At 37.5% G+C, this 23,846-nt stretch overlaps 4 protein-coding genes and 2 pseudogenes across 4 annotated transcripts; 1 reads left to right on the plus strand and 5 right to left on the minus strand.

Moving 5' to 3' along the window:
* Positions 1-721: 721 nt before the first annotated feature.
* On the minus strand, positions 722-2,561 carry LOC111455258 (sigma intracellular receptor 2-like). The gene is made up of 2 exons (XM_023096856.1): positions 2,164-2,561; positions 722-1,155 (listed from the first exon to the last, which is right to left on the minus strand). Exons 1-2 carry the CDS (start codon positions 2,485-2,487, stop codon positions 979-981), a joined length of 501 nt encoding a protein of 166 aa, XP_022952624.1. The 5' UTR covers positions 2,488-2,561; the 3' UTR covers positions 722-978.
* A 1,841-nt stretch (positions 2,562-4,402) lies between these two features.
* Positions 4,403-6,350, plus strand: LOC111455470 (50S ribosomal protein L6, chloroplastic-like). Its single transcript, XM_023097179.1, has 3 exons — positions 4,403-4,599; positions 5,307-5,615; positions 5,900-6,350. Exons 1-3 carry the CDS (start codon positions 4,550-4,552, stop codon positions 6,234-6,236), a joined length of 696 nt encoding a protein of 231 aa, XP_022952947.1. The 5' UTR covers positions 4,403-4,549; the 3' UTR covers positions 6,237-6,350.
* A 519-nt stretch (positions 6,351-6,869) lies between these two features.
* LOC111455182 (protein DETOXIFICATION 40-like) lies at positions 6,870-9,948 on the minus strand. The gene is made up of 7 exons (XM_023096751.1): positions 9,430-9,948; positions 8,078-8,709; positions 7,924-7,980; positions 7,606-7,844; positions 7,409-7,527; positions 7,240-7,326; positions 6,870-7,155 (listed from the first exon to the last, which is right to left on the minus strand). The coding sequence occupies exons 1-7, from the start codon at positions 9,772-9,774 to the stop codon at positions 7,096-7,098; spliced, it is 1,539 nt and encodes a 512-aa protein (XP_022952519.1). The 5' UTR covers positions 9,775-9,948; the 3' UTR covers positions 6,870-7,095.
* Positions 9,949-11,418: 1,470 nt separating this feature from the next.
* On the minus strand, positions 11,419-13,656 carry LOC111455184 (annotated as a pseudogene).
* A 635-nt stretch (positions 13,657-14,291) lies between these two features.
* On the minus strand, positions 14,292-17,152 carry LOC111455181 (annotated as a pseudogene).
* An 871-nt stretch (positions 17,153-18,023) lies between these two features.
* LOC111455183 (protein DETOXIFICATION 40-like) lies at positions 18,024-21,278 on the minus strand. The gene is made up of 7 exons (XM_023096752.1): positions 20,838-21,278; positions 20,131-20,762; positions 19,244-19,300; positions 18,780-19,018; positions 18,381-18,499; positions 18,219-18,305; positions 18,024-18,132 (listed from the first exon to the last, which is right to left on the minus strand). The coding sequence occupies exons 1-7, from the start codon at positions 21,168-21,170 to the stop codon at positions 18,067-18,069; spliced, it is 1,533 nt and encodes a 510-aa protein (XP_022952520.1). The 5' UTR covers positions 21,171-21,278; the 3' UTR covers positions 18,024-18,066.
* Between the last annotated feature and the right edge of the window lie 2,568 nt (positions 21,279-23,846).

Here is a 23,846-nt window from a genome sequence, read left to right on the forward strand (position 1 = left end):
AAAAAAAAAAAAAAAAAAAAAAAAAAAATTTGAATTCGTGTCCAGCAACGCGCAGCAGACAAAAAAAGAGTGGTTGGTTTGGCGTTTGAAAAAGGTCGAATTTCTCATCGATGTGACACGTGGACGCAAAGGTGGACCAGAGGCTGACGTAGGTTGTTTTGTCGTGGAGTTAGTTATTCGACCTTGAGGGTCTCATTCGGGCTGTCATCACCCGAAAGGCAATGCCAAGTTGTCGCAGTCGCGGCCCTTCCTCTCCTGCCTGGCTCACTGCTGGCCGTCGATTCGGACTTCCATCAAGTGATGATGATTTTGTTTACGGAGTCAAACGCAGAAAACTTGGTCAACGTTGGGTTCTTGTGTGTTGTCCCGTTCCAAAGTTTGGACTTTGTGGCCATCGCATCTTCTTTGACGTCTTCCTCTACTTCACTTTCACTTCTCTTTAATCATTTTAAGTAAGTGATTTAATATTCGGGTTTAGTCTTAATCTGTGAGTTGTAAGTGATTTAATATTCGGGTTTAGTCTTAATCTGTGAGTTATACATAAATTGGCGTATTTACTACCAATTTTGTTTTGTTAACACATTTAGATGCATTTGCACGACACTTGTACATACTAGGACAAGTCGAATCTTAATAGAACAACAGTTCAATAATTCAGTAACTTTAATTAATAGGATTTAACACGATTTTAAAACGAACAAATCGTTCGATCAAGTCAGTGTTGATCAATTTCGGTCAGCTTTCCTCTACATTCGATCAAGTTAGTACCTTATTTTCATTCAAAGCTCAAAAGGGTCCCTTTGAACCATTATCAAAGACTTAATGGAACATCAGAGAGGCAAATGCTGAATGATCCATAGACAGAGCTGCATCAATACCTAAAGAACTAACATCATCAGCTAGTGCTAAAAACCAAAACGGTTGCAGATGAGGTGATACAGCTCAAAAGGGTCTCTTTTGGTGATGTAGGATGGCTCTTTAAGCTCTCTTTTTCCTGCCATTTGAGGGTCTGGTGCCGGTGATCGTAGCCTTGCTCGAGCACGCCACGAGCCCACGTAGCATGGCCAAAACTCCCAAACCCAAGAAGGGGTAGTATATTGTCATTAGAGTATTAGATGCTCGGTTCGATCCAACCATTTCACCCAATATGGCAGACTGAAATTACAGAAGAAACAGAGAATAAGCAACATTTCCCTACAAGAAATGGATCTCTTCAGCTAGGTTAACAAATGAAGCAGAACAAATCCTTTGCAACATGTATTCAAGCAGAATATCAAAGTGTTTGAAATATGTAAAGAGTACTCGGAAGATGTTTGAACCTTATCCCAAATGCACTACTAATCTAAATGCCTGATTGCCTAAAAGTCCTAAAAGTTGAAGCCTTAGTTTTAGTTTATGTACTGGCACGGCCCAAGCTCACCACTGTTGTCTTCTTTGGGATTATCCTTCACGACTTCCCTCAAGGTTGTAAAACGCGATTACTAAGGAGAGGTTTTCACACTCTTATAAGAAAAGTTTTGTTCCTTTCTCCAACCAATATGAGATCTCACAATCCACCCCTTTGGGAGCCAGCGTCCTCGCTGACACACCGCATGGTGTCTAGCTTTGATACCATTTGTGATAGCTCAAACCTATTACTAGTAGATATTGTTCTCTTTGGGCTATTCCTTCTGGACTTCCCCTCAAGGGTTCAAAATGCGTCCACTGATAAGAGATTTTCACACTCTTATAACGAATATTTCGTTCCCTTCTTCAACCAACGTGGGATCTCACATTATATCGACAAGAAATCAGTTTCCAGCCTGATAAGAAATTTCTTCAATGCTTCTTTTAAAAACACTAATTAAGATGATCAAGTACAAGCTATTAATTGACAAGTTTCGCCAAAATTCTGAAAAACAACATGAAAATTAGCAGAGGAAATCTCAAATCACAGATATTAACTTGCATCATGTGGCTATCCAGAATCCAACACCCCCAAACTAAGTACAACAAGCATCAAGAAATGGGATTTTGTTTTTTGGTGCCAATTACAAACTAAACTCACAACAGAACCGTTGTGCAATTAACAGAAACACAATGTGCAGGCAAAAGGGTATTGATTCATTTAAACAATAGATTTGAGTAGTAGCCAAATTGGTAGGAGGTGGAATAGAAGAATACCATGGAAGCCACTAGAGAAACGCCATATATCAAGCAAGTGGTGTTGTACCATGTCTTGGCAGCCAAGAAAGCGTAGAGATTGAGAAGCAGGAGAGGCCATTGAAAGAGAAGCTCGAGCCAAACGAGGCCAACGACGAAGTGAGGGGAGTCGGCCATTATATAGTCCCCCGATTGGCGGATGTACCAGGTCTTGAGATCGATCAGAAAATGAGGGAAAAGGGTTCGAGGAAATATAACCTGGAAATCGATGAGAGGCGATACCAAAGCGAGAAGGAGAAAGGCGAGGAACAGTAGTGCGTCGACGAGCTTGAGAAGAGCGCCCATGTTTCCACAGAGCTTTCTTCTCAAGAGCGATCGATTTTGGTGGGCGAAATGGGGATTTGAGGTAGGGATAGTGAATTTCATTATTTGAGGGATTCGCACATATTTTAAACAAACATTGATTAATTAACTAAGAATTTTTTCAACTTTTTTTTGGTCAAATGTCTAGTTCACGACTCCTTTAAAATTAAAGGAAAAAAAAAATTAAGAGTAAAACTATAATTATTTAGGGACCAATTGAAAAATAAAGAAAATTTAAGGGTAAAACTATAATATCCCAAATTTAGGAACGAAATGAGATTAAAGAAAATTGAAGAGTAACACTATAATATTGCAAAATTTAGGGACCAATTAAAGATAAAGAAAATTTAAGAATAAAATTATATAATATTGCAAAATTTAGGGACCCATTCAACATTAAAAAAAAAAATTAAGAGTAAAACTATAATATTGCAAAATTTAGGGACTTATGGAATATTAAAAAAAAATTTAAGAGTAAAAACATAATATTGAAAAATTTAGGGAACAATGGAAGATTAAAGAAAATTTAAGAGTAAAACCATAATATTACGAAGTTTAGGGACCCATGGAAGATTAAAGAAAATTTAAGAGTAAAATTGAAAAGTTTAGAGACTCATGGAAGATTAAAGAAAATTTAAGAGTAAACTATAATATTGCAAAACTTAGGACCAATTGAAGATTAAAGAAAATTGAAGAGTAAAGCTATAATATTGCAAAATTTAGGGACCAATGGAAGATTAAAGAAAATTTAAGAGTAAAGCTATAATATTGCAAAATTTAGGGACCAATTGAAGATTAAAGAAAATTTAAGAGTAAAACTATAATATTTTAAAATTTAGGAACCAATTGAAGATTAAAGAAAATTTAAGAGTAAAACCATAATATTGCAAAGTTTAGGGACCAATGAAAATTGAAGAAAATTTAAGAGTAAAACTTTAATATTGCAAAACTTAGGGACCAATTGAAGATTAAAGAAAATTTTAAGAGTAAAATCATAATATTGCAAAATGTTGGGACATTAAAGATTAAAGAAAATTTAAGAGTAAAACTATAATATTTCAAAATTTAGGGACAATGGAAGATTAAAGAAAATTTAAGAGTATAATCGTAATATTGCAAAACTTAGGGACCAATTGCAGATTAAAGAAAATTGAAGAGTAAAGGTATAATATTGCAAAATTTAGGGACCAAATGGAAGATTAAAGAAAATTTAAGAGTAAAGTTATAATATTGCAAAATTTAGGGATCAATTGAAGATTAAAGAAAATTTAAGAGTAAAACTATAATATTTCAAAATTTAGGACCAATTGATGATTAAAGAAAATTTAAGAGTAAAACCATAATATTGCAAAGTTTAGGGACCAATGAAAATTGAAGAAAATTTAAGAGTAAAACTATAATATTGTAAAACTTAGGGACCAATGGAAGATTAAAGAAAATTTTAAGAGAAAAATTATAATATTGCAAAATGTTGGGACATTGAAGATTAAAGAAAATTTAAGAGTAAAACCATAATATTTCAAAATTTAGGGACAATAGAAGATTAAAGAAAATTTAAGAGTATAATCGTAATATTACAAAATTTAGGGGCCAATTGAAGATTAACGAAAATTTAAGAGTAAAATCATAATATTGCAAAATTGAGGGGTGTAATCGAGATTAAAGAAAATTTTGGGACCATTCAAAATTTTAATGGACCAAAATTGCAAATTCGTTTTCTTTAATAATTTTAAAAAAAAAATCAAAATGGGCCTAACGTCCACGAATCGTATATAGGGCCCAGTGTATTCGTTTTTCTTTAAGAAAACAAAAAATGGGCCTCATTAGAGTCCACTAATCATACATACTACGGCCCAGTGTCTCACTGAAGCCCAAAAGTTCCAGTTCAGAATTCTGTCTGCACCTTATCCTTCTCGGCAACTCCTTGTCTGCAAGGCGCTGTGTCATCTTCTTCGGAATCGGACCCTGAAGGGGTCTCTCTCTCTCTCTCTCTCTCTCTCTCTCTCTCTCTCTCTCGTATTGGGTGTTCTATTGGCGACTGAAAATGGCGGTCTCTTCTACTCCGTGTCTTCATCATCGAAGTTTGATTGCTAAGTAAGTTTTTGCCTTTCTTGTCAATTTGAGAGTTTCTTGAAACTCATTGCTGATTAGAGGCGTGTCTTCCATTTTGATATAATCAGGAATTAGAAATATCTATAATTCGAGTTATTTCAAGTATACTTTTACGGGACCTTTGTGAACGAACCGTGAATTTTCAATAATTCTACACAGTAGTAGTAGTAGTAATGCTGGTTTGCTATGCATCTGCATATGATTTGTTTTGCATTAGGGGATCCAGAGATGAATTTTGAGCTCGCTTGTAGATGAAATTTATAGGTCATTCCGGCTTACTTATTTCAACCTAGTATTTCAATAATGGTAGTTAAGTGGAGAGTTAATCATCTATGGAGATTATCTTAATCAATATAAAAAAGGGGAAGACTGCCTAAATTGAGTGGCTTCTCCTTTAGGGAACAAGCTTTCCAGTTTGGTTGGGTAAATCTTCATGATAAGGTGAAAGATTCAATATGGAGCTGTCTTATTGATTACGAAAGAAGCCAGCTATTAACACCAATTCTTAGTGGGAGGACGAAGTGAGGGAAAAGAATTCTGAAAGGCACCAAGAACTAGTTGATCTAATTTTTAGATTAACTATGCATTTTCTCAGTCTAATACTTTCCCCAAGTTGTTGCAGTAAACTAAAAGCATTAACAGAGCACAAACATTCTACAATTTTAACCATTTTCGTCGTTGTGGCTCAGCAATTTTCGGTCTACATTTTTGGGAGAGAAAAATGGATTCACCATTTCTACAATGCCTGTAAGTCATACTGGTATCTTGAGGAAGACTATAGAATGCAAGGAATCACGAATTGGCAAGCAACCAATTCAAGTGCCATCCAATGTAAACATCACATTGCAGGGTCAGGATTTGAAAGTTAAGGGTCCTTTGGGAGAACTCTCAATTCTTTATCCACGAGAAGTGAAGATTGAGAGGGAAGATTCTGGGATCCTAAGGGTTAAGAAGGCACTGGAGACAAGAAGAGCCAACCAAATGCATGGCCTTTTCAGGTAAGCTCATCATGGATTTTATTTTATAATCACAGAAACCAATCAGTTTAATCTCAGTTTACTCTTCGAAAACATTTAGATTTTGTCTCTCTTCCTCTTAAGTTTTAGTTTACATGGGTTACTTGTTTTTATGTGGCTCTTCAAATTCCGAACCCTAAGATCAGTTCATGTTATGAATGCAAACAACCAGCAATTGTCCTTTTGAAATCCAGATGAATGGTCCCTGATGGAAAAAGAGTTAACGTAATTGTGTCATATATGAGTATTTAAATTGACTTCCTCAGGACCCTTACGGACAATATGGTGGTAGGAGTGTCAAAGGGGTTTGAAAAGAAACTTCAATTGGTCGGTGTTGGTTATCGAGCGATGCTAGAAGGAAAAGACTTGGTATTAAATCTTGGGTTCTCTCATCCTGTTAGAATGGCCATTCCTGAAGGACTTCAAGTAAAGGTGGAAGAAAACACCAGAATTACAGTTAGTGGATATGATAAATGTGCCATTGGTCAGTTTGCTGCTTCCATTAGACAATGGAGGCCCCCAGAACCGTATAAGGGTAAGGGAGTGAAATATGCTGATGAAATTGTTAGAAGAAAGGAGGGGAAGGCAGGGAAGAAGAAGTGATGGTTCATAATGCATTGTTGGTTTTTCTCTGTTTTTGAAACATTTGCTTGTTTCTTTTAGTATCAGAAAGGATTATTGGCAACATACTTTATGGGAGTTCTTTTTCTTACCTCCTTCCTTTTCTTGATAATTTTTTGGTTCAATATCATCATTACTTTCCCAGTTCCACCACATTTTTATCAGTTGGGTAAATGGCACCAACTCCAAAAAGATACCAAATATGGTGCTTTAATCATGCCACAAAGATGGTATTTGGTGCTTTAATCATGCCACAATGGATGACCAGATTCTTGCTTAGATATAAAGAGCTTTTGTTGTATTATTTAAGTTTTAGAGAATTGTGTTTGAACCCGTGGCTATTATGGTATTGATGACCACGAAGTTACAATTTGGTTTTGAATAGGGTAATAAAAGTTGCATATTATGCTTCGTACGCCCCGAGTTTGTTCCTTGGCATTTTTTGTGTTTAGATTTGCATGCTAGAGTCATTTAAATAGTCTTGATCACGAGTTTTCTTTACTCTTGATCATCAAAGTAATCCATTTCTAAACTTTCCCTTGAATTGATTCCTTATCGTTTTTGGGGCTCTTGAGTAATTTAAATCTAAAGGTATTATTCTTCTATAAAGTTTCCTAACACTCTAGTACCAAACAAAATCGAAGAACCACCAAGGAACACACTCGGAGCAAGGAAAACAATATTTTGAATGAGAAGAGGAGGAAGAAGCTCATATTGACTCATATTCTCTCCGAGTCAATATGAGCTTACTGTCATCCACAAACGCCTAAGCCCTAAAAGACATCAATTAAAACTAAAGAAACTCTAAAAGACTGCCTGCCTGCCTGCCTGCCTGCCTGGCCTACTCAACAAATCGCTTACTGTCATCCCACTTGCTCAATCTTTTCATTGCTTCTTCCACCTGCAACCAAATTCATTTCCAACCTTGTGTTACTCTCCAGCACTACTTTTATAATTACCTTTCATCATCATATATTATCTTTACCTCTTTATTCCAATCTGTTCGCCATGTCACCCACACCAAAATTATGGTCTGCATCAAAGTTCCACCCATCAACCCTACCCATATACCCTGCACATGTATTCATTACACGTTAACATAAACAAAGCTTCCTGATACAAATTAACCCAACCAAAACGGAATGTTGTAATACCTTGGCGCCAAAATTGAAATAGAAGCCGAGGAGGGCACCCAAGGGTACTCCAACAACGTAATAAGACCCAACGTTTACATAGGCGACGAACGATTGCCACCCGCATCCAACCGCCACGCCTTTGCAGATCAAATCATAACAATCAATGGCTAGTTTCACTAAAATCAATCTAAGCTTTTGAAGTTCAATTTAATTACCAGTTAAGATGGGCTGTACTCCGTTTAGGAGAAGGGTGAGGGCGAGAAGTGGGCAAAGATCAGAGACCGCTGCGGCAACCGTGGCGCCTCCGGTAAAGGCGTAGCTAATGACGTCTCGCAGTGCAAGTACAGCTACAGCACAGAATGCAGAGACGATGGTGGAGATGGCAACAACCACCACCACAGAAAATGCTGCGGCTTTTGGATTCCCCCCTCCCAGTTCGTTGCTCACTCTCACACTGCAAACCACCACGTGTAGAAATTATAGATACAGCAAATTCAATACAAAATATGTTCGAAAAGGAGCTTCAAACACACCTGGCAGCAGCATTAAGGCCAACCGACATCATGTAAACGCATCCATATATTGTCATACTGCAAAATCACAGCATGGCTATAATTACTCAAACTCTATCCCCAATTCTGAGATGAACTTAATGGTTAAAAATTTCAGGAAAAAAATGAAAAATACCAAATGGAAAGGGAGTCGAGAGCAAGCTCGGGGTTTTCGAGCAACCCAGCAAGCAAAACCAGAATCTGGAAGTACCAAGTTTCCAAACAGAGCATAACCGCCGACGCCGCCGACAATTTGAAGAATCCGAACAACCCAGAAAACGCCTGCACGTTGAACCCTCGCCATGTCTTCTTACAATTACTGCTCTTAAGTATGTAAACAAATTGGCCCACCACAATAATCCACCACGACAAACTCAGCACCAGCGACACCCCCAACAAGCCCAGCCCCATTTTATACGCAGCCAACCAGCTGAGAAGAATGTGCACTACGAGCGTCCCCGCCGATATGAAAGCGCTCGGGAACACGATGCTCTGAGCCTGAAGAAACTTCTGGATTGGGAAATTGATGGAGTAGGCGAAGATTTGAGGAATCAGACCATACACGAATATTTCAGCTGCGGAAGCAATGTCTTCGGATTCACCCAGAAAGATTAGGAGGGGCTTGCAGAAGACGTAAGGGATTGTTAACAAAACGCCCGTGAAAGTTAGCAATATTGCTGATCTCTGCAAATAAATGCCAAGCATATCGTATTTCTCTGCACCGTATGCTTGTCCGCATAGAGTCTCCACCGCACTTCCCATCCCCAACTGTTTCATATATAGAAAGTTCATAAAAATTATAGCTTTAACAATCGCAATAAATGCCACCCATTGTTAAGATATGACACCCAATTTCATGGGGGCATTCCACAATGGACATATAGGTCTAAATAATTAATTTTCTTTTGTATTACAACATACTCCACCCATATAAACATACGTGATATAAATATATAAATTTACACTCATTTTCTATTAAAATATAACCTTACACCCTGTTTGGGCGGGTCCAAGCTTTTGTTCTCGCTTATAAACCCATGATTATTCCCTAACTAGCCGGAGTGGGACTTACTCCCAACAATCCTCCCCTAAACAAAGTATACCATGTTGAGGATTATTGAGAGTCAGTCACACATTGATTAATTTAGTGAAAGATCATGGATTTATAAGTGACGAATATTATCTCGATTGGTACGAGGCCTTTTGGAGAAGCCCAAAGCAAAGCCACGAGAGCTTATGTTCAAAGTGGACAATATCATACCATTCGGGAGAGTCGTGATTCCTATCATGGTATCAAAGCCATACCCTAAACTTAACCATGTCGAGCCCTGATTAAGGGAAGGATTGGAGGATTGTTAATTTAGATGAAGATCGTAGGTTTATAACTGAGGAAACTATCTCCGTTGGTACGAGGGCTTTCAGGGAAGTTAGAAACTCCATGCTGCAATGATGCTGAAGAAACTAAAAAATGAGAGACGGATGAAATACCATGAGACCGTAGGCGAAGACTTGGATACCATTGTTGCCAAGAGAGGAAGCTGCGAGCTCAAGGTTGCCAAGGTGGCCGGCAAAGATCTGTGTGGAGGTGGACATGGCATAGTTAATCATATACACGAAAACCGCCGGAGCAGCTAAGTACAGTAGAAGCTTAATCTCGATCCAAGTAGCTCGAGTGTAACGCTCCACCACTGGCATCTCCGTGTCCGACAATATCCTCTCCAGCTCGTCACTAACTTCGTGCTTATTCGAACACAGTGACTGAGACGACAACAATGCCGCCGCCGCCGGCTGCAGCAACGCTTGACGAACATCGTCATCAGAGATAGATTCCATCTTTACTCCCAACCTGAAAGGGGTTTGTTTTGTTGTCCCCGGGCACCCTTGTTCGTTGTTGCCCAAGTATTTGTAGCGGCGGAGGCCCTCTGTTTTAACTTTTCTCGCCCAAGAACCAAGGTCAGCTAAGAGCCTTCCGGGTAACAGCGAGAGCTGGCCGATTGTCCGCCACTTATATTACTTTTTACTGCGCCAAACAGATGGTTAAACTATATAAAAAATAGCTCCTTAAATTTTAATATTTATGAATTAATTTCGCCATTTTTGGGCAAGCAAATATTTTGAATTAAAAATTTGTAGTACCAACTCCTAATCAAAATTGGTGTATTCAAATTTGAAGTCCGAGTCTACCCCGCGGTAGTTTTCACGTTTTACTTTTACCCCACCGTAAAAAGCCGTTCAGCCACAGTACTGATGGGAAGGAAGACACTACATTATTTTATTCTTAATCCTGCCCTTACCTACCACCGGGCAATTATTGTATTCTTTTGCTAACCGCTCTAAATTTTAAATACCGCTCCAATATATTACATTTTTATTTTCGATTAAATGGAATATTAGCTGATATATTATTTTTTTTATAAATTTAATATCAGTGGTTAAAACATGCATATAAGCTATAAAATTTAAATATATATTGATATATGCTGATTTTATGGGGTTTAAAAAAAATTATAATTAAGAGATAAAAGGAAATAAATATATATATATTTTTTTTTTATATCATAAGCTTTCCTTTTCATTCAACCTACCCACATCACGTTTTCCAGCACTTGAAGATAAGCTGATCAGTCATGAATAGAGACAAAAATAATAACTACTATTAGTTAATTAATTGAAAAAATCTCCATTTTCTCGTTCCCACGTGAGAATTCCTTTCATTTATATATTAAATATTTATATTTTAGACACAATTGTATAGCGCCCACGTGGGGTCACATGGTGAAGTTGTTTTGTGCGTGATCCAACTTTTAGGGGATTGAAAAACAAAAAATAATAATAATAATAAAAATCTATTGGGGGGGGAGTTTGAAGAATCTCGTCCATTCCTGCCAGCTACCACAACCTCCACCGTTCAATTCCTTACAATCATATTATACTTGATGGGTACCACCATTTCTTTCACTCCCATTACATATTATTATTTGACGACCAAAATATTAAAAATAACATACCACATGTTATGATATTTATGTATTTTTATTATAATTTGGCCACCAAAATATTAGTAACCACTAACCTCTGTTCTGAATATAAACTCTTGTGATTTTTCTTTTATCCATGATCTTCCTCTCGGTTAGTATAGAACTATTTATTTCAATAATTTTCAACACAAATTCTAAAAAAAAAAAAAAAATTGGCATTACGAAGAAGATCATGACCCAAGATGCCCATTTAATAATTTGTGAAATTGGCGAGGTCAAGACCAACATGGAGATTCTCCATCTATGACAGATAAATGAAAAAAAAAAATAGTAAATTGAAGACGAAAGTAATATTTATATTTTAAATTGTTTCATATTTTTTTTTTCTAAATATATTATTTTCTACTTCTTTTGTGCGCCATGGAGGAGCAACTTTAATAAGAAATCATATTATTTTAAAATTAATTTCTACATTCAAGATGTGATCTCTTAAATTATTGGAATGTAAAGAAATCAATTCTTCAAAATAATTTGGTTCTTGTCGTCCCACTTGTTTAATCTTTTAGCTGCTTCATCCACCTGCAATTTCATAAAAATTTAGTTAATTTTCTTGGGTTAAATTAAATAAGGCATGATAAACATTCCTAATTTACACACACACATATATATATATATCATGCTTACCTCTTTAATCCAATCTGTTCGAAATATGAGCCATATCAGAAGGACTATCTGCACAAAGGTTCCACCGATCATGCCCACCCATATACCCTGCACACAATCACCCAATTACACCCTAATAAAATGGTTGAGGATCGAGGATTATTGAAAGTGAATCCCAATTTAGTTAATTTTGTGGAAGATGATGAATTTATAAGTGTGAAATACTATCTTCATTTGCATGAGACCTTTTGAAAAGCCCAAAACAAAGTCACGATAGCTTATATTCAAAGTGGACTGGAGATTCGTGATTCGTTTGACAAATTTAATTGAATACGTACCTTGACACCAAGTTTGAAATAGAAACCAAGGAAGGCACCCAACGGAACTCCGACCACATAAAAGCAACCCACGTTTACATAGGCCACGAAGGCTTGCCACCCGCACTCAACCGCCACGCCTTCGCAAAACCAAAATAAATCAACATGAATTATATGTGTGGAATTGAGGGAGGTGAGTGAAAATTGAAGTAGAGTACCAGATAACACAGGCTGGATTCCTTTGAGGAGGAGGGTGAGGGCGAGAAGTGGACAGAGATCAGAGACCGCGGCCGCCACGACGGGGCCTTCTGTAAAGGTGTAGCTGATGACATCGCGAAGTGCGAGTACAACTACAGCCCAGAATACTGATATGATGAACACAATGGCTGTCACCACCAACACACAAAATGCTGCCGATTTCGGATGTCTGCTTCCCAGTTCGTTGCTCACTCTCACACTTCAAAAACAACCAGCACTATGTTGAGTCCCACATCGACACATTTCTAAATGATAATGAGTTTAAGTAAGGAATAATTTTCATTGGTATAAAATTAAAATTACCTTACGGCAGCACTGAAGCCGACTGAAATCATGAAAATCCATTCAGATAAAGTCATGCTATAAAACCAATATTAAAATTGAATTAATCAAATAATCATTCATTAGCGTAGCCAATGAAAACTGCACAGAATTGCATGTAATACCAAATGGAAAGGGAGTCAAGGGCAAGCTCAGGGTTTTCAAGCAATCCAGCAAGCAATACCATAATCGGAAAATACCAAATCTCCAAGCACTGCATCGCCGCCGACGCCAGCGACAGTTTGAAGTATCCCGGCAACCCCGAAAACGCCTTCGTGCTTACCCTATCCATGTGGCTTTACACTTGTCGCTCTTAATTATGTACACAAATTGGGCGACCACTATTATCCACCAAGAGAAGCTGAGCACCAACGACACTCCAAACAGGCCTAACCCAATTTTATAGGCAACCACCCAACTCAGCAGCACGTGCACCACCAGCGTCCCAGCCGATATACATACGCTGGGAAATACTATGCTTTGAGCCTGAAGAAACTTCTGGAATGGGAAGTTTATAGCGTAGCCGAAGAGTTGAGGGATCAGACCGTACACGAAAGCTGCAGCTGCCGAAGCAATATCCTTGGGTTCACCCACAAAGATTAAGATGGGCTTGCAAAACATATAAAAAATTGTTAAGAGTACGCCCGTTAGTGTCAACAATATGGCTGATCTCTGTAAGTAAATGCCAAGCATTGCGTACTTCTCCGCACCATATGCTTGCCCACATAGAGTTTCCATCGCGCTTCCCATTCCCATCTGTCATCCGTTGTTTGCTTATAAATTCATGATCATTTTCTAAATTAGTGAAGGTAGAAAACGAGACATATAATTGATACCATAAGACCGTACGCGAAAATTTGAATGCCATTGTTGCCGAGAGAGGAAGCGGCGAGCTCGAGGTTGCCAAGGTGGCCGGATAAGATCTGTGTAGACATGGAGAGGAGGTTGTTAATGACGAACACCAAAATGGCCGGAGCTGCCAAGTGGGACATAAGCTTCATCTCTGTCCAAGTAGCTCGACTGTAACGCTGGACGGCACTCAACTTGGTGTCCGATAATATCTTCTCCAGTTCGTCACTAGTTTCGTGCTCATTCGAAAATAGTGACTGAGACGACAACAACGCCGCCATCGCCGGCAGCAGCGGTTGATGATGATTGTCTGCAGCAGTTGATCCCATCTTCGAGCCCTCCTAAACACGATTTTTGTTTTTAAATTTCTTATTTTTGGCGAGGACCGTAAAGCACCACAGAAATCACACCAAGAAGTCAATACTATATAACAATGTATAGCACTCATCTCTCCGCGAGTTAACGACAACTACAGTAATTAGACAAACATGGTTTATAAAAAATTTTAATTCATATTTTTAGTTTCCAATTTATAATTCTGATCATACTATTTTGTTGATTTAATTATTTATTTTTATTTTTTTTAAATACACCCCTAAATTTCTTTTTTCTTTTGAATTTTTGAATTTGTATAATTATAATGAGAATTATTAGGAGAAATTAAAAGTAAAGTCACTAGAACTTGGCTCAAAATAGACAATATCATACCATTGTAGAGCTGAAGTTTCAAATAAAGGGTATACACTCCGAAGAAGGAGTTGAGTCTTATCATGCTATTGTGGAGCTGAAGTGTCGAACGGAGAGTGTACTTTGTCCGAGGGCTTCAAAGAAGAAGTCGACCCTCTATCATGGAAAGATCGTTCAAGAGCTCCAGAAAATGAGGTCTCTATGGTGCATTTCGTTCTAGTGGAAAATTATTGTGAGGAGTAATCTCACACTGGTTAATTAAGAGGAAGATTACGTATTTAAAGGAGTGTCGAGCATGAATTTATAAATAAAAAACAATATCGTCCTAGAAATAGAGATAAGTAGTTCTTAACAGACTAGCATCTGAGGCCTTGGAGATGCTCTACTACAAACCAACAGAAGATTTAAAATGCCAGAATAACTTGCTGTCTTCGTATTGATTCAAAGATTCAGATCGATTCCTGTCCTTCCAGTTGTTTGTTTAATCTTTTGGCAGCTTCTTCCACCTGCATTTTCATTATTATTTAATTAATAATCTCCCTCCTAAATTATTTCTGAAAATATGTATTCTAAATGCTACAGAAAAGAACAAAACAAGTGTTCATATCCATATTTTCTTACCTGTTTATTCCAATCCAACCGACATGTCGTCCATATCAAAATGGCCGTCTGCACCAAAGTCCCACCTAGCATTCCCAACCATATACCCTAAACAATGCACATAATTAGCCACTAAATTCTATAAACTCCCAACTAATAAAATCAAGAATTGTGTACCTTAGCCCCAAATTTGAAATAGAAACCCAGGAGAGCACCCAAGGGAACTCCCACCACATAATAGCCACCGACGTTTACAAAGGCGACGAAAGCTTGCCAGCCACACCCCATCGCCACGCCTTCGCAAAATCAAATAATATTGAATAAATGCTAATTTATAAATACCAAGTTGCGGAAATTACCGGATAAGATGGGTTGGATTCCGTTGAGGACGAGGGTGAGAGCAAGAATTGGGCAGAGGTCGGAGACGGCGGCGGCCACGGCAGAGCCATCTGTAAAGGCGTAGCTGACGACATTGCGAAGTGCGAGGACAGCTATAGCACACATTATGGAGATGGTGATGGAGATGGTAGTCACCACCGCTGCAGAAAAGGCTGCGGATTTCGGATGCCTGCTTCCCAGTTCGTTGCTCACTCTCACACTGCTTGCAATACAATGCATCAAATGTAGTTTTTGGTTCGTTTCATTTTTGTTTCGTATTATAAAAAGTTACCTAGCTGCAACGGCTAAGCCGACGTAAATCATGAAAACCCATCCAGATATGGCCATGCTGCAAAACCCCACAACATAATTAGATTTATTGAAACCAGTAGAGTTAAATTGTAACCGCCCCAAGCGCCCAGCAAACAGATATGATTTTTATTGTCTTTTTCCACTTTTACATACTCTCAAGATTTTTAAGTCAAGGGTCCTGGCTTATCAAAATACCTGTAGTTAATATTGTCTACTCGGCTCCCCTAGCACCCTTCCTTATAAAGGGTGGTTTTTTCTCCTGTCCAACCAATGTGGGACCGCCCCCAAATCTACTACCTTCCAGGCCCAACGGCCTCCTCTCCAACCAATGTGGGACGGCCCCCAAATCTACCCCCTTCGGGAAATAGCGAGAAGGCGGCACATCGTCCGATGTCTGGCTCTGATACCATTTGTAATGACCCAGATCCACCGCTAGCAGATATTATCTTTTTTGGGCTTTCCCTTTCGGGATTGCCCTCACGGCTTTAAAACGCATTTGGTAGGAGAAGGTTTTCACACCCTTATAAAGGGTGGTTTGTTCTCCTCCCCAACCAACGTGGGACATCGCAGTTCTCCTATTAGATCTAATGTTTCGTTTCACTCTCGACGTGGGACTTCACAATCCACACCCTTAGGAAGTTTCAACGCCCTTAGAATGTTTCTTTTTTTCTCCTCTACCATAGATTTGAGATGTTGATGCAAATTCAACTAAAAATCTTTATTTGTAGGAGGGAAATTACCAGATGGAAAGGGAGTCGAGAGTAATCTCAGGGTTGTCGAGCAAACCAGCAAGCAGAACCAGAATCTGGAAATAGCAAGTTTCCAAGCAGAGCATCACCGCCGACGCAACGGACAACTTGAAGAATCCGAGCAACCCAGAAAATGCTTGCGTGCTGAACCCTGTCCATGTCTCTTTACACCTATCGCTCTTAACTACGTACACAAATTGGGCGACCAGTATAATCCACCACGACAAGCTCAGCACCAACGACACCCCCAACAGCCCCATCCCAATTTTATACACAACCACCCAACTCAGCAGCGCGTGTACCAACAGCATCGTGGCCGAGATGCAAGCGCTCGGAAACACTATGTTCTGAGTATTGAGAAACTTGAGGATGGGGAAGTTCAACGCATAGGCGAAGATTTGCGGAATCAAACCGTACACGAAAGTTTCAGCTGCCGAAGCAATATCCTCTGGCTCACCAAGAAAGATAAGGATGGGCTTGCAGAAGATGTAAATTACCGTTAACAGAATGCCCGTTAGAGTTAGAATGATCATTGATTTCTGTAAGTAAATGCCAAGCATATGGTACTTCGCAGCACCGTTCGCTTGCCCACACAGAGTCTCCATAGCACTGGCCATCCCTAGCTGTTTTAATACACCCCAATTTCAAATTTCTCACCACAATGAACTAAAAATTGAGAAAAGGGGGGAAATGTAAATGCGTACGTACCATGAGACCGTAGGCGAAGAGTTGAACGCCAGTGTTGCCGAGAGACGCGGCGGCGAGCTGGAGGTTTCCGAGATGGCCGGCGAACATCTGGGTGGACATGGACATGAGGTAGCTGATCATGTACACGAAAACCATGGGAGCAGCCAGGTACAAGAGAAGCTTCAACTCCATCCAAGTAGCTCGACTGTAACGCTGGACGACACTCAACCCATTGTTGTCCGACAATATCTTCTCCAGTTCGTCGCTTGTTTCGGCATACACTGAGTGAGACGACGACAATGCCGCTGTGGACTGCTGTAGTTCCACCAATGGTTGTTGAACATCGTCTTGAAAAGCAGATCCCATCCTCTTTACTCCCAAACTGAAAGCCTTGTTTTTTTTTTTCTCTCTCTTCTTTAAAAGTTGTAACAATAATTTTAAATTTTAAAAGGGTATTTTTTTTATTTTAAAAAATTAATGAAACCTTTTTTGTTTCTGAGATTGTTGTTTGTTGAGCCAGGTTTCTGTGGCTGTTCTGTGTTCAACAAGGACGCAGTGAGCAGTGAGCTGCGATGGGGGAACCACCATACATACAAACAGTACTTTTTCCCTTTTTTCCTTTGGATTTTCAATATCGCACGTTTTTTCTCGTACGTTTTCTTTTAAAAAAGAAATTAATTTCATCCATTATACAAAATTTATTGTGCTGAGAATTATTGGGAGTGAGTTCCATTAGTGAAAAATCATAAATTTATAAGTAAAAAATACTATCGATCTTTTATAAAAATTCAAAAGCAAAGTTACAGTACTAACACATTCTTCATTTTTAATATAAATATTTTTAAATATATTTTTGGTTTATCTTTAACTATGGAAACGTATTTGTTACTTATAAATTAATTATCAAACCGTTAATTAATCGACTATAACTCCTCTCCCAACAATTCTCTAACACTTATGTCGTCTCAAATGAACTACTTTTATCCATGAAGAACTATATGAACCAATTTTTAAATATATTAAAAAATACATGAATTAAATTAAATTAAATACTGCTTCTAAAGTACGTGTAATAATGAGTAACCGAAATAATATTATTTTGATCTAAAATTTTGAAAACAAATACTTGGACCAACCAAACAAGAATTTCCACGTAAGCAATTGCATCCTTATTTCTAAATGGCAGGAATTGAAAATCTAGATGACAGAATAAAAAAGAAAAAGAAATATATATATATAAATATATATCTATATATTTCTTTTTTCTTTTTTTCTTTTTTTCTTTTTCTGAGAGTACCCGACCCGAAGGAATTGAACCCGCGAAATTTAACCCTTCAAAGTAGTTTGCGGGTTGTCTTCCCACTTGTTTAATCTTTTGACTGCTTCTTCCACCTTCAAAAGGTTATAAACAAAAATCAGATTGCAATTTACTATTATACCCTTTTTCAAAATTATAATTATCTTAATTAATTAATTACCTCTTTATTCCAATCTGTTCGAAATGTGACCCATATCAAAATCATTGTCTGCATGCATGTTCCACCTATCATCCCCAGCCATATACCCTGCACAATTCATTCATTCCACCATCTTAATCGATGTTCGAGAGTTTATGTTCTAAGTAAATAAATATATCGTACCTTCGCTCCTAGCTTGAAATAGAAACCGAGGAGGGCACCCAAGGGAACTCCAACAACATAATAGCAACCAACATTTACATACGCGACGAAAGCTTGCCACCCGCACCCAACCGCCACGCCTTCCCAAAATCAAAATAGATGAAATGAATTATTTTTAAAAAAAATGTTATATATGGAATGGAGGAAAGGTTAGGAATCACGACTCTTCACAATAATATGATATTGTCTACTTTGAGCATAAGCTATTGTGGCTTTGATTTGGGTTTTCCCAAAATGGCTCGTATCAATGGAGATAATATTTCTTACTTATAAATCCATGATCTTTCACTAAATTAACCAATGTGGAACCCACTCCCAATAATCCTCACAGGAAGGTGTATGTGAAAATTGAAGTAGTACCAGATAATACAGGCTGGATTCCATTGAGGAGGAGGGTGAGGGCGAGGAGTGGACAGAGGTCAGACACGGCGGCCGCCACGACGGGGCCATCTGTAAAGACGTAGCTGATGACATTGCGAAGTGCGAGTATAATTACAGCACAGAATGCAGAGATGATGAAGGCAATGGCAGTCACCACCACCACGGAAAATGCTGCAGATTTTGGGTGCCTACTTCCCAGCTCGTTGCTAACTCTCACACTGCAACACAAAATCACCACAATTCATTGGATATTTTCGACATTTTTATTATAAAAATATACTTAAAACGACTTGAATTATGTATAAATTAGTGATATGTTAATGAGTATCGATAAAAATCAAGATTTTATATCGAGATAAATTACGAAAACATCCCTTCAAAGAACACAAGAAATGATTAAAAACAGAAAAAATAAACATTAAAAGAAATTGAGAAAAAGTTACCTTGCGGCTGCATTGAAGCCGACTGAAATCATGAAAACCCATCCAGAAATGGTCGTGCTGTAAAACCAGAACATAGTCAAATTAAATTAGATTAAATAATAAAATTTAAATGAAAGGTAGAATTCGAAATAAATTAGTACCGATACTATATTCTAAAAAAAAAAAATGAGGAATAAGCCTAATTTTGAATAATTCCTTTAAATTTAATTTTAAAAAATAATTTGAATATTTAATTAAAATGGTAAAGAAAAGGGTTCCGTATTTGGTAGCTGGCGCTGTTCTTGTTTCTTTATTATTTCCAATAAAATACTTCCACCGTTCTTATATTTTAATTTTTCTAGATCGTTGACATCTATTTTTAATCGATACCCATTTTTAAAAAACGACTCTTAACAGATATTACAAAGACTTCATCTTAACGGAGATAGTATTCATAGCTATTAAACCTATGATCTTCCACTAAATTAGTCCATGGAAACTCACTCCCAATAATAATCCTACAATTCTATTTCTATTTAATATCCATTTTTAAGAATCTCTATAATTATATGATATTGTGCACTTTAAGCTTCTCAAAAGCCTGGTACCAATAGAAATAGTATTTCTAGCACTTAGAATCTTCTACTAAATTAGCCAACTTGGGACTCACTCCAATAATAATCTTCAACGGACTTATCAATCAAAATTTTTACTTTTATTTGGTTATTAATCTAGTGTGAGAATAATAGTAATAAAAAAAACTTGAACGAAATGAAAATTACTATCTATGTCCACCTACGAATGAGAACAATTTCGTGACTTAAAAGACGAGTTTTTTGCTTTTTGTTTATGAATTCTTATCCTGAGTGAGAAAAGATAATGGAGAGTGTGGAAGAGGAAAAAGGTACCAGATAGAAAGGGAGTTAAGAGCAAGCTCAGGATTGTCGAGAAGTCCAGCAAGCAACACCAAAATCTGGAAGTACCAAGTCTCCAAGCACAGCATCACCGCCGACGCCACCGACAGCTTAAAGAAACCCCCCAACCCCGAAAACGCCTTCGTGCTGAACCCTCTCCATGTCTCTTTACACTTTTCACTTTTCACTATGTACACAAATTGCCCCACCACAATTATCCACCACGAAAAGCTCAAAACCAACGACACTCCCAACAGCCCCAGCCCAATTTTATAGGCAACCACCCAACTCAACACCACGTGCACCACCAGCGTCGCAGCCGATATGTACGCGCTCGGAAACACGATGCTCTGTGCCTGAAGAAACTTCTGGATTGGGAAGTTTATAGCGTATGCGAAGATTTGAGGAATCAATCCATACACGAAAATTTCAGCCGCCGATGCAATTTCCCTGGATTCACCCAGAAATATTAAAATGGGTTTACAGAATATGTAGACAGCCGTTAAAAGCACGCCCGTTAACGTCAGTAATATGGCTGATCTCTGTAAATAAACGCCAAGCATATCGTATTTCTCGGCGCCGAACGCTTGCCCGCATAGAGTCTCCACTGCACTCCCCATCCCCAACTGTTTGGAAATTTTAATTTAGAAATTAATAACAATAACAATAATAATCTGAAATTGATATTAAAAACAGAATACCATGAGGCCGTAGGCGAAGATTTGAATGCCGTTGTTGCCGAGAGAGGAAGCGGCGAGCTCGAGATTGCCGAGGTGGCCGGAGAAGATTTGGGTAGACATGGACATGAGGTAGTTAATCATGTACACGAAAACCGCCGGAGCAGCCAAATAGAACATAAGCTTAAGCTCGATCCAAGTAGCTCGAGTGTAACGCTGGACGACAGACATCTGAGTGTCGGATAATATGTTTTCGAGTTCGTCGTTGGTTTCATGCTTGTCGGACAGCAACGGCGAATCGGGCGTCGGCTGCAGCAACGGTTCAAGAACATCGCCTTGAGTGGTAGCAGATCTCATCTTAGAACCACTCTGTTTTTCTGTTCCTCTGCTCTGTCGACACTTAGAACGGTTTTTGCAGCGGCCGGGCCGCCTTTTTCTCTCTCCTCTGAATGCTTGATCCTACCTCTAATGGCTCCCTAGTCCTATTTAAACTTGACCCATTGTCTGTATCTCATTATTATTATTATTATTATTTTTCTTTCTAATTTTATTTTATTCGTAATAAAAATTATAGATTTGGTCAATGTTTCTTTCTTAATTATTTGATAAAATAAAAAACGCAATAGCTTGTTAGTTCAAAATGAAATTGTCGTTTTTTTTTTCTTTCTATTTTAATGATTAATATTTAGTCAAATCGAATCTGTCTCTTTTGCAAATTGAAGTGATATTAATGTTGAGAAGTTCATAAGAGCTTAATAATAATAATTAGGCACATCATCAAGCATTATAACTTATACATCATCATATACTAGTATACGGCATCATACGATACAGTTCATACATCATCATATCCCATACACCATAAATTGTATCTTTTACAATTTCTAGTCTATCCTACCGTAAAGTCACTTGCTTGGTTGGCCTTAGCCAGAGTTCTATCTAGCTACAAATTTGATTGCTTTCATCCTTTGAATTCGTTCTCACTTATATCGAGTATTTACCTATCTTAAATATAAACTTAATTGACTCAATAAAAATTCAAATATACCTTATATTTGGTAATAAAACTTGAATAAAAAAAATAAGTCAATATTATTTTAGGTTCATTGGATCATATCCCATATTTTAATTTTTTTTCAATTATGTTTACAACATTTTTTTTTTCCATTTTAATTAATTCTAAGTTTTCTTTTTTCTGTCACAAAATTCTTAGGAACATCCTTAATCTACCTAAAACCATTTTTATTTAATGAATCATTGATACCAGATGATTGAAGTATTTTTAGAGAAGGAGTGGAGAGATTGAAGGAGGGATGGTCAATTATTTTTTTTTTTCTTATTTTTTGTACCGTTGTTACCTCATTAATATTGGATGAAAATAGTTAATAGTTATTTAAAAAATATCCTCTATAAAAAAGTATTATTAATATATTTGAACTTTTATAAATTTGAACAAAAACAGTACGTCGACACTTCATATATCATCTCCAATTTTTTCAACATTACTTTTGAAAGTTTACGAGTATATTTTGAAACGTGATACTAAGAGTAAGGATATTTTTTTAACTTTTTTAAAAACGTTTTTAAAATTTATAAAAAAAAATTGGGTAGAAGTTTAAAATTATTTATATTAATGAGATGGGATGGTTAAACCGCAAGGCCATGATGTGAGGACAATGGTAGCATGGCCCGCTCATGTCATTATAACCATACCTTTAATTAATGAATGTCCGATATTATTCGTTGTTCCATTTTAATTTAATTGGTCCTTCAAGATAATTTATTAAAACGACGTGGTAATATTCAAAGCGGCTTGTCTCTGAACAGAAAAATAAAATAAAATAAAATAAGTACGCTAAGGCCAACTCGAACACGTCAGTGGAAAACAAATCTAATTAACTCAATGAAATTGAATATGGGCCGTTGGATTGAATTTAATTTAATTCAAGCCCTCCATTGGCTCATATCACGGAGTCCACATCTTATCGCTTCCACAACCCAAAAATAGCCAACCAAAATCATTTTAAATTATTTATTTATTGCAATATTTCCAAATTTTTATATCATTGCTGTCAGGATGTTTGCAACTATGCAACTAAAAAAATTAAGTGTTTAATAATAATTTTTTTAAAAAAACTGTCTCCTTCCCCATCACATGTGATTGAAAATGTAAACAAAATAGAGCAAGTAAGAAGGATCGAAAATATCTCAAATGTAACTTACGGGGAGATATGGTGTCGGCTCTCCATTACACTTAAGCCTTGTGGCCTATGTGTACTGTCCATATGTGTGTCACAATAAGTGTGAGTGTTTCGAGACGAGTGTCTTGAGCAACTTCTTTTGAAATAGATCTTTCAACAATAATACCTAGGCAGTACGAGTGTGCTGTTATTGCACCCCAACTAGGTGTTAGAGGTTGTAAATAACATGGCATGGGCACACGAGGACCAATACCTCAACAGAATCTGGATCGATGGATGTTTGGGATGTGCAAAAAAATGAATATATGTTTGAATTCTCCTTATTAAGGCTAGTCGTGAGCGTGTCAAGATCACGACGCCGCACGATTAAAAAAGTACGACTGTGACACTAGAAGATAAGTGGAAAGACGCCCTGAAGTTGAAATTAAAAATGTAATGTTGAATCAAGTAGGCGATGACAATTTTCATAAATACAGACGATTATCTTCTTCTTTGTCTTCTGTACATAACAATTTTAGTGAATAATAATGGGTAAAGAGTAGGACATGACATAGCATTGTTGAAGTAATGAAATTTTGGTTAAACCAACTTTGAAGCGATTGAAAGGACGGTGAGAAAGGGCTGTGAGGTGCTCGGTGCTCGTGAGGTGCTCGGTGTCGTATATGAGGTGATAGACCAACCCATGTATGGCTGGATGCATCAGCAGCCCATGTCAGTTTCAGCGATTTCAAAAACATACAAAACACCAAAGGCCTCGTCTGTTGTTTCATTTTCATCTACTCCCATCTGCCTTTTCTTTTGTCCCCCCCCCCTTTTTTTTTTTTTTTTTTTT

The sequence above is a fragment of the Cucurbita moschata genome, unplaced genomic scaffold, assembly GCF_002738365.1.
Source record: "Cucurbita moschata cultivar Rifu unplaced genomic scaffold, Cmos_1.0 Cmo_Scf00017, whole genome shotgun sequence".
NCBI lineage: Eukaryota > Viridiplantae > Streptophyta > Magnoliopsida > Cucurbitales > Cucurbitaceae > Cucurbita > Cucurbita moschata.

Bases quoted from the DNA above. Each gene is read 5' to 3' on its own strand.
- LOC111455258 (XM_023096856.1), bottom strand. From the start codon at position 2,487: ATGGGCGCTCTTCTCAAGCTCGTCGACGCACTACTGTTCCTCGCCTTT. The intron at 1,156-2,163 runs GTATTCTTCTAT...CTGTAATTTCAG, and splicing joins TTTCTCTAGTGGCTTCCATG to TCTGCCATATTGGGTGAAAT.
- LOC111455470 (XM_023097179.1), top strand. From the start codon at position 4,550: ATGGCGGTCTCTTCTACTCCGTGTCTTCATCATCGAAGTTTGATTGCT. The intron at 4,600-5,306 runs GTAAGTTTTTGC...GTTGTGGCTCAG, and splicing joins CATCGAAGTTTGATTGCTAA to CAATTTTCGGTCTACATTTT. The intron at 5,616-5,899 runs GTAAGCTCATCA...TGACTTCCTCAG, and splicing joins CAAATGCATGGCCTTTTCAG to GACCCTTACGGACAATATGG.
- LOC111455182 (XM_023096751.1), bottom strand. From the start codon at position 9,774: ATGGAATCTATCTCTGATGACGATGTTCGTCAAGCGTTGCTGCAGCCG. The intron at 7,528-7,605 runs GTAATTAAATTG...TGATCTGCAAAG, and splicing joins AGTACAGCCCATCTTAACTG to GCGTGGCGGTTGGATGCGGG. The intron at 7,327-7,408 runs GTATTACAACAT...ATACATGTGCAG, and splicing joins ATTTCAATTTTGGCGCCAAG to GGTATATGGGTAGGGTTGAT.
- LOC111455183 (XM_023096752.1), bottom strand. From the start codon at position 21,170: ATGAGATCTGCTACCACTCAAGGCGATGTTCTTGAACCGTTGCTGCAG. The intron at 20,763-20,837 runs GTATTCTGTTTT...ATTTCCAAACAG, and splicing joins TCTTCGCCTACGGCCTCATG to TTGGGGATGGGGAGTGCAGT. The intron at 18,306-18,380 runs GTACGATATATT...TGAATTGTGCAG, and splicing joins ATTTCAAGCTAGGAGCGAAG to GGTATATGGCTGGGGATGAT.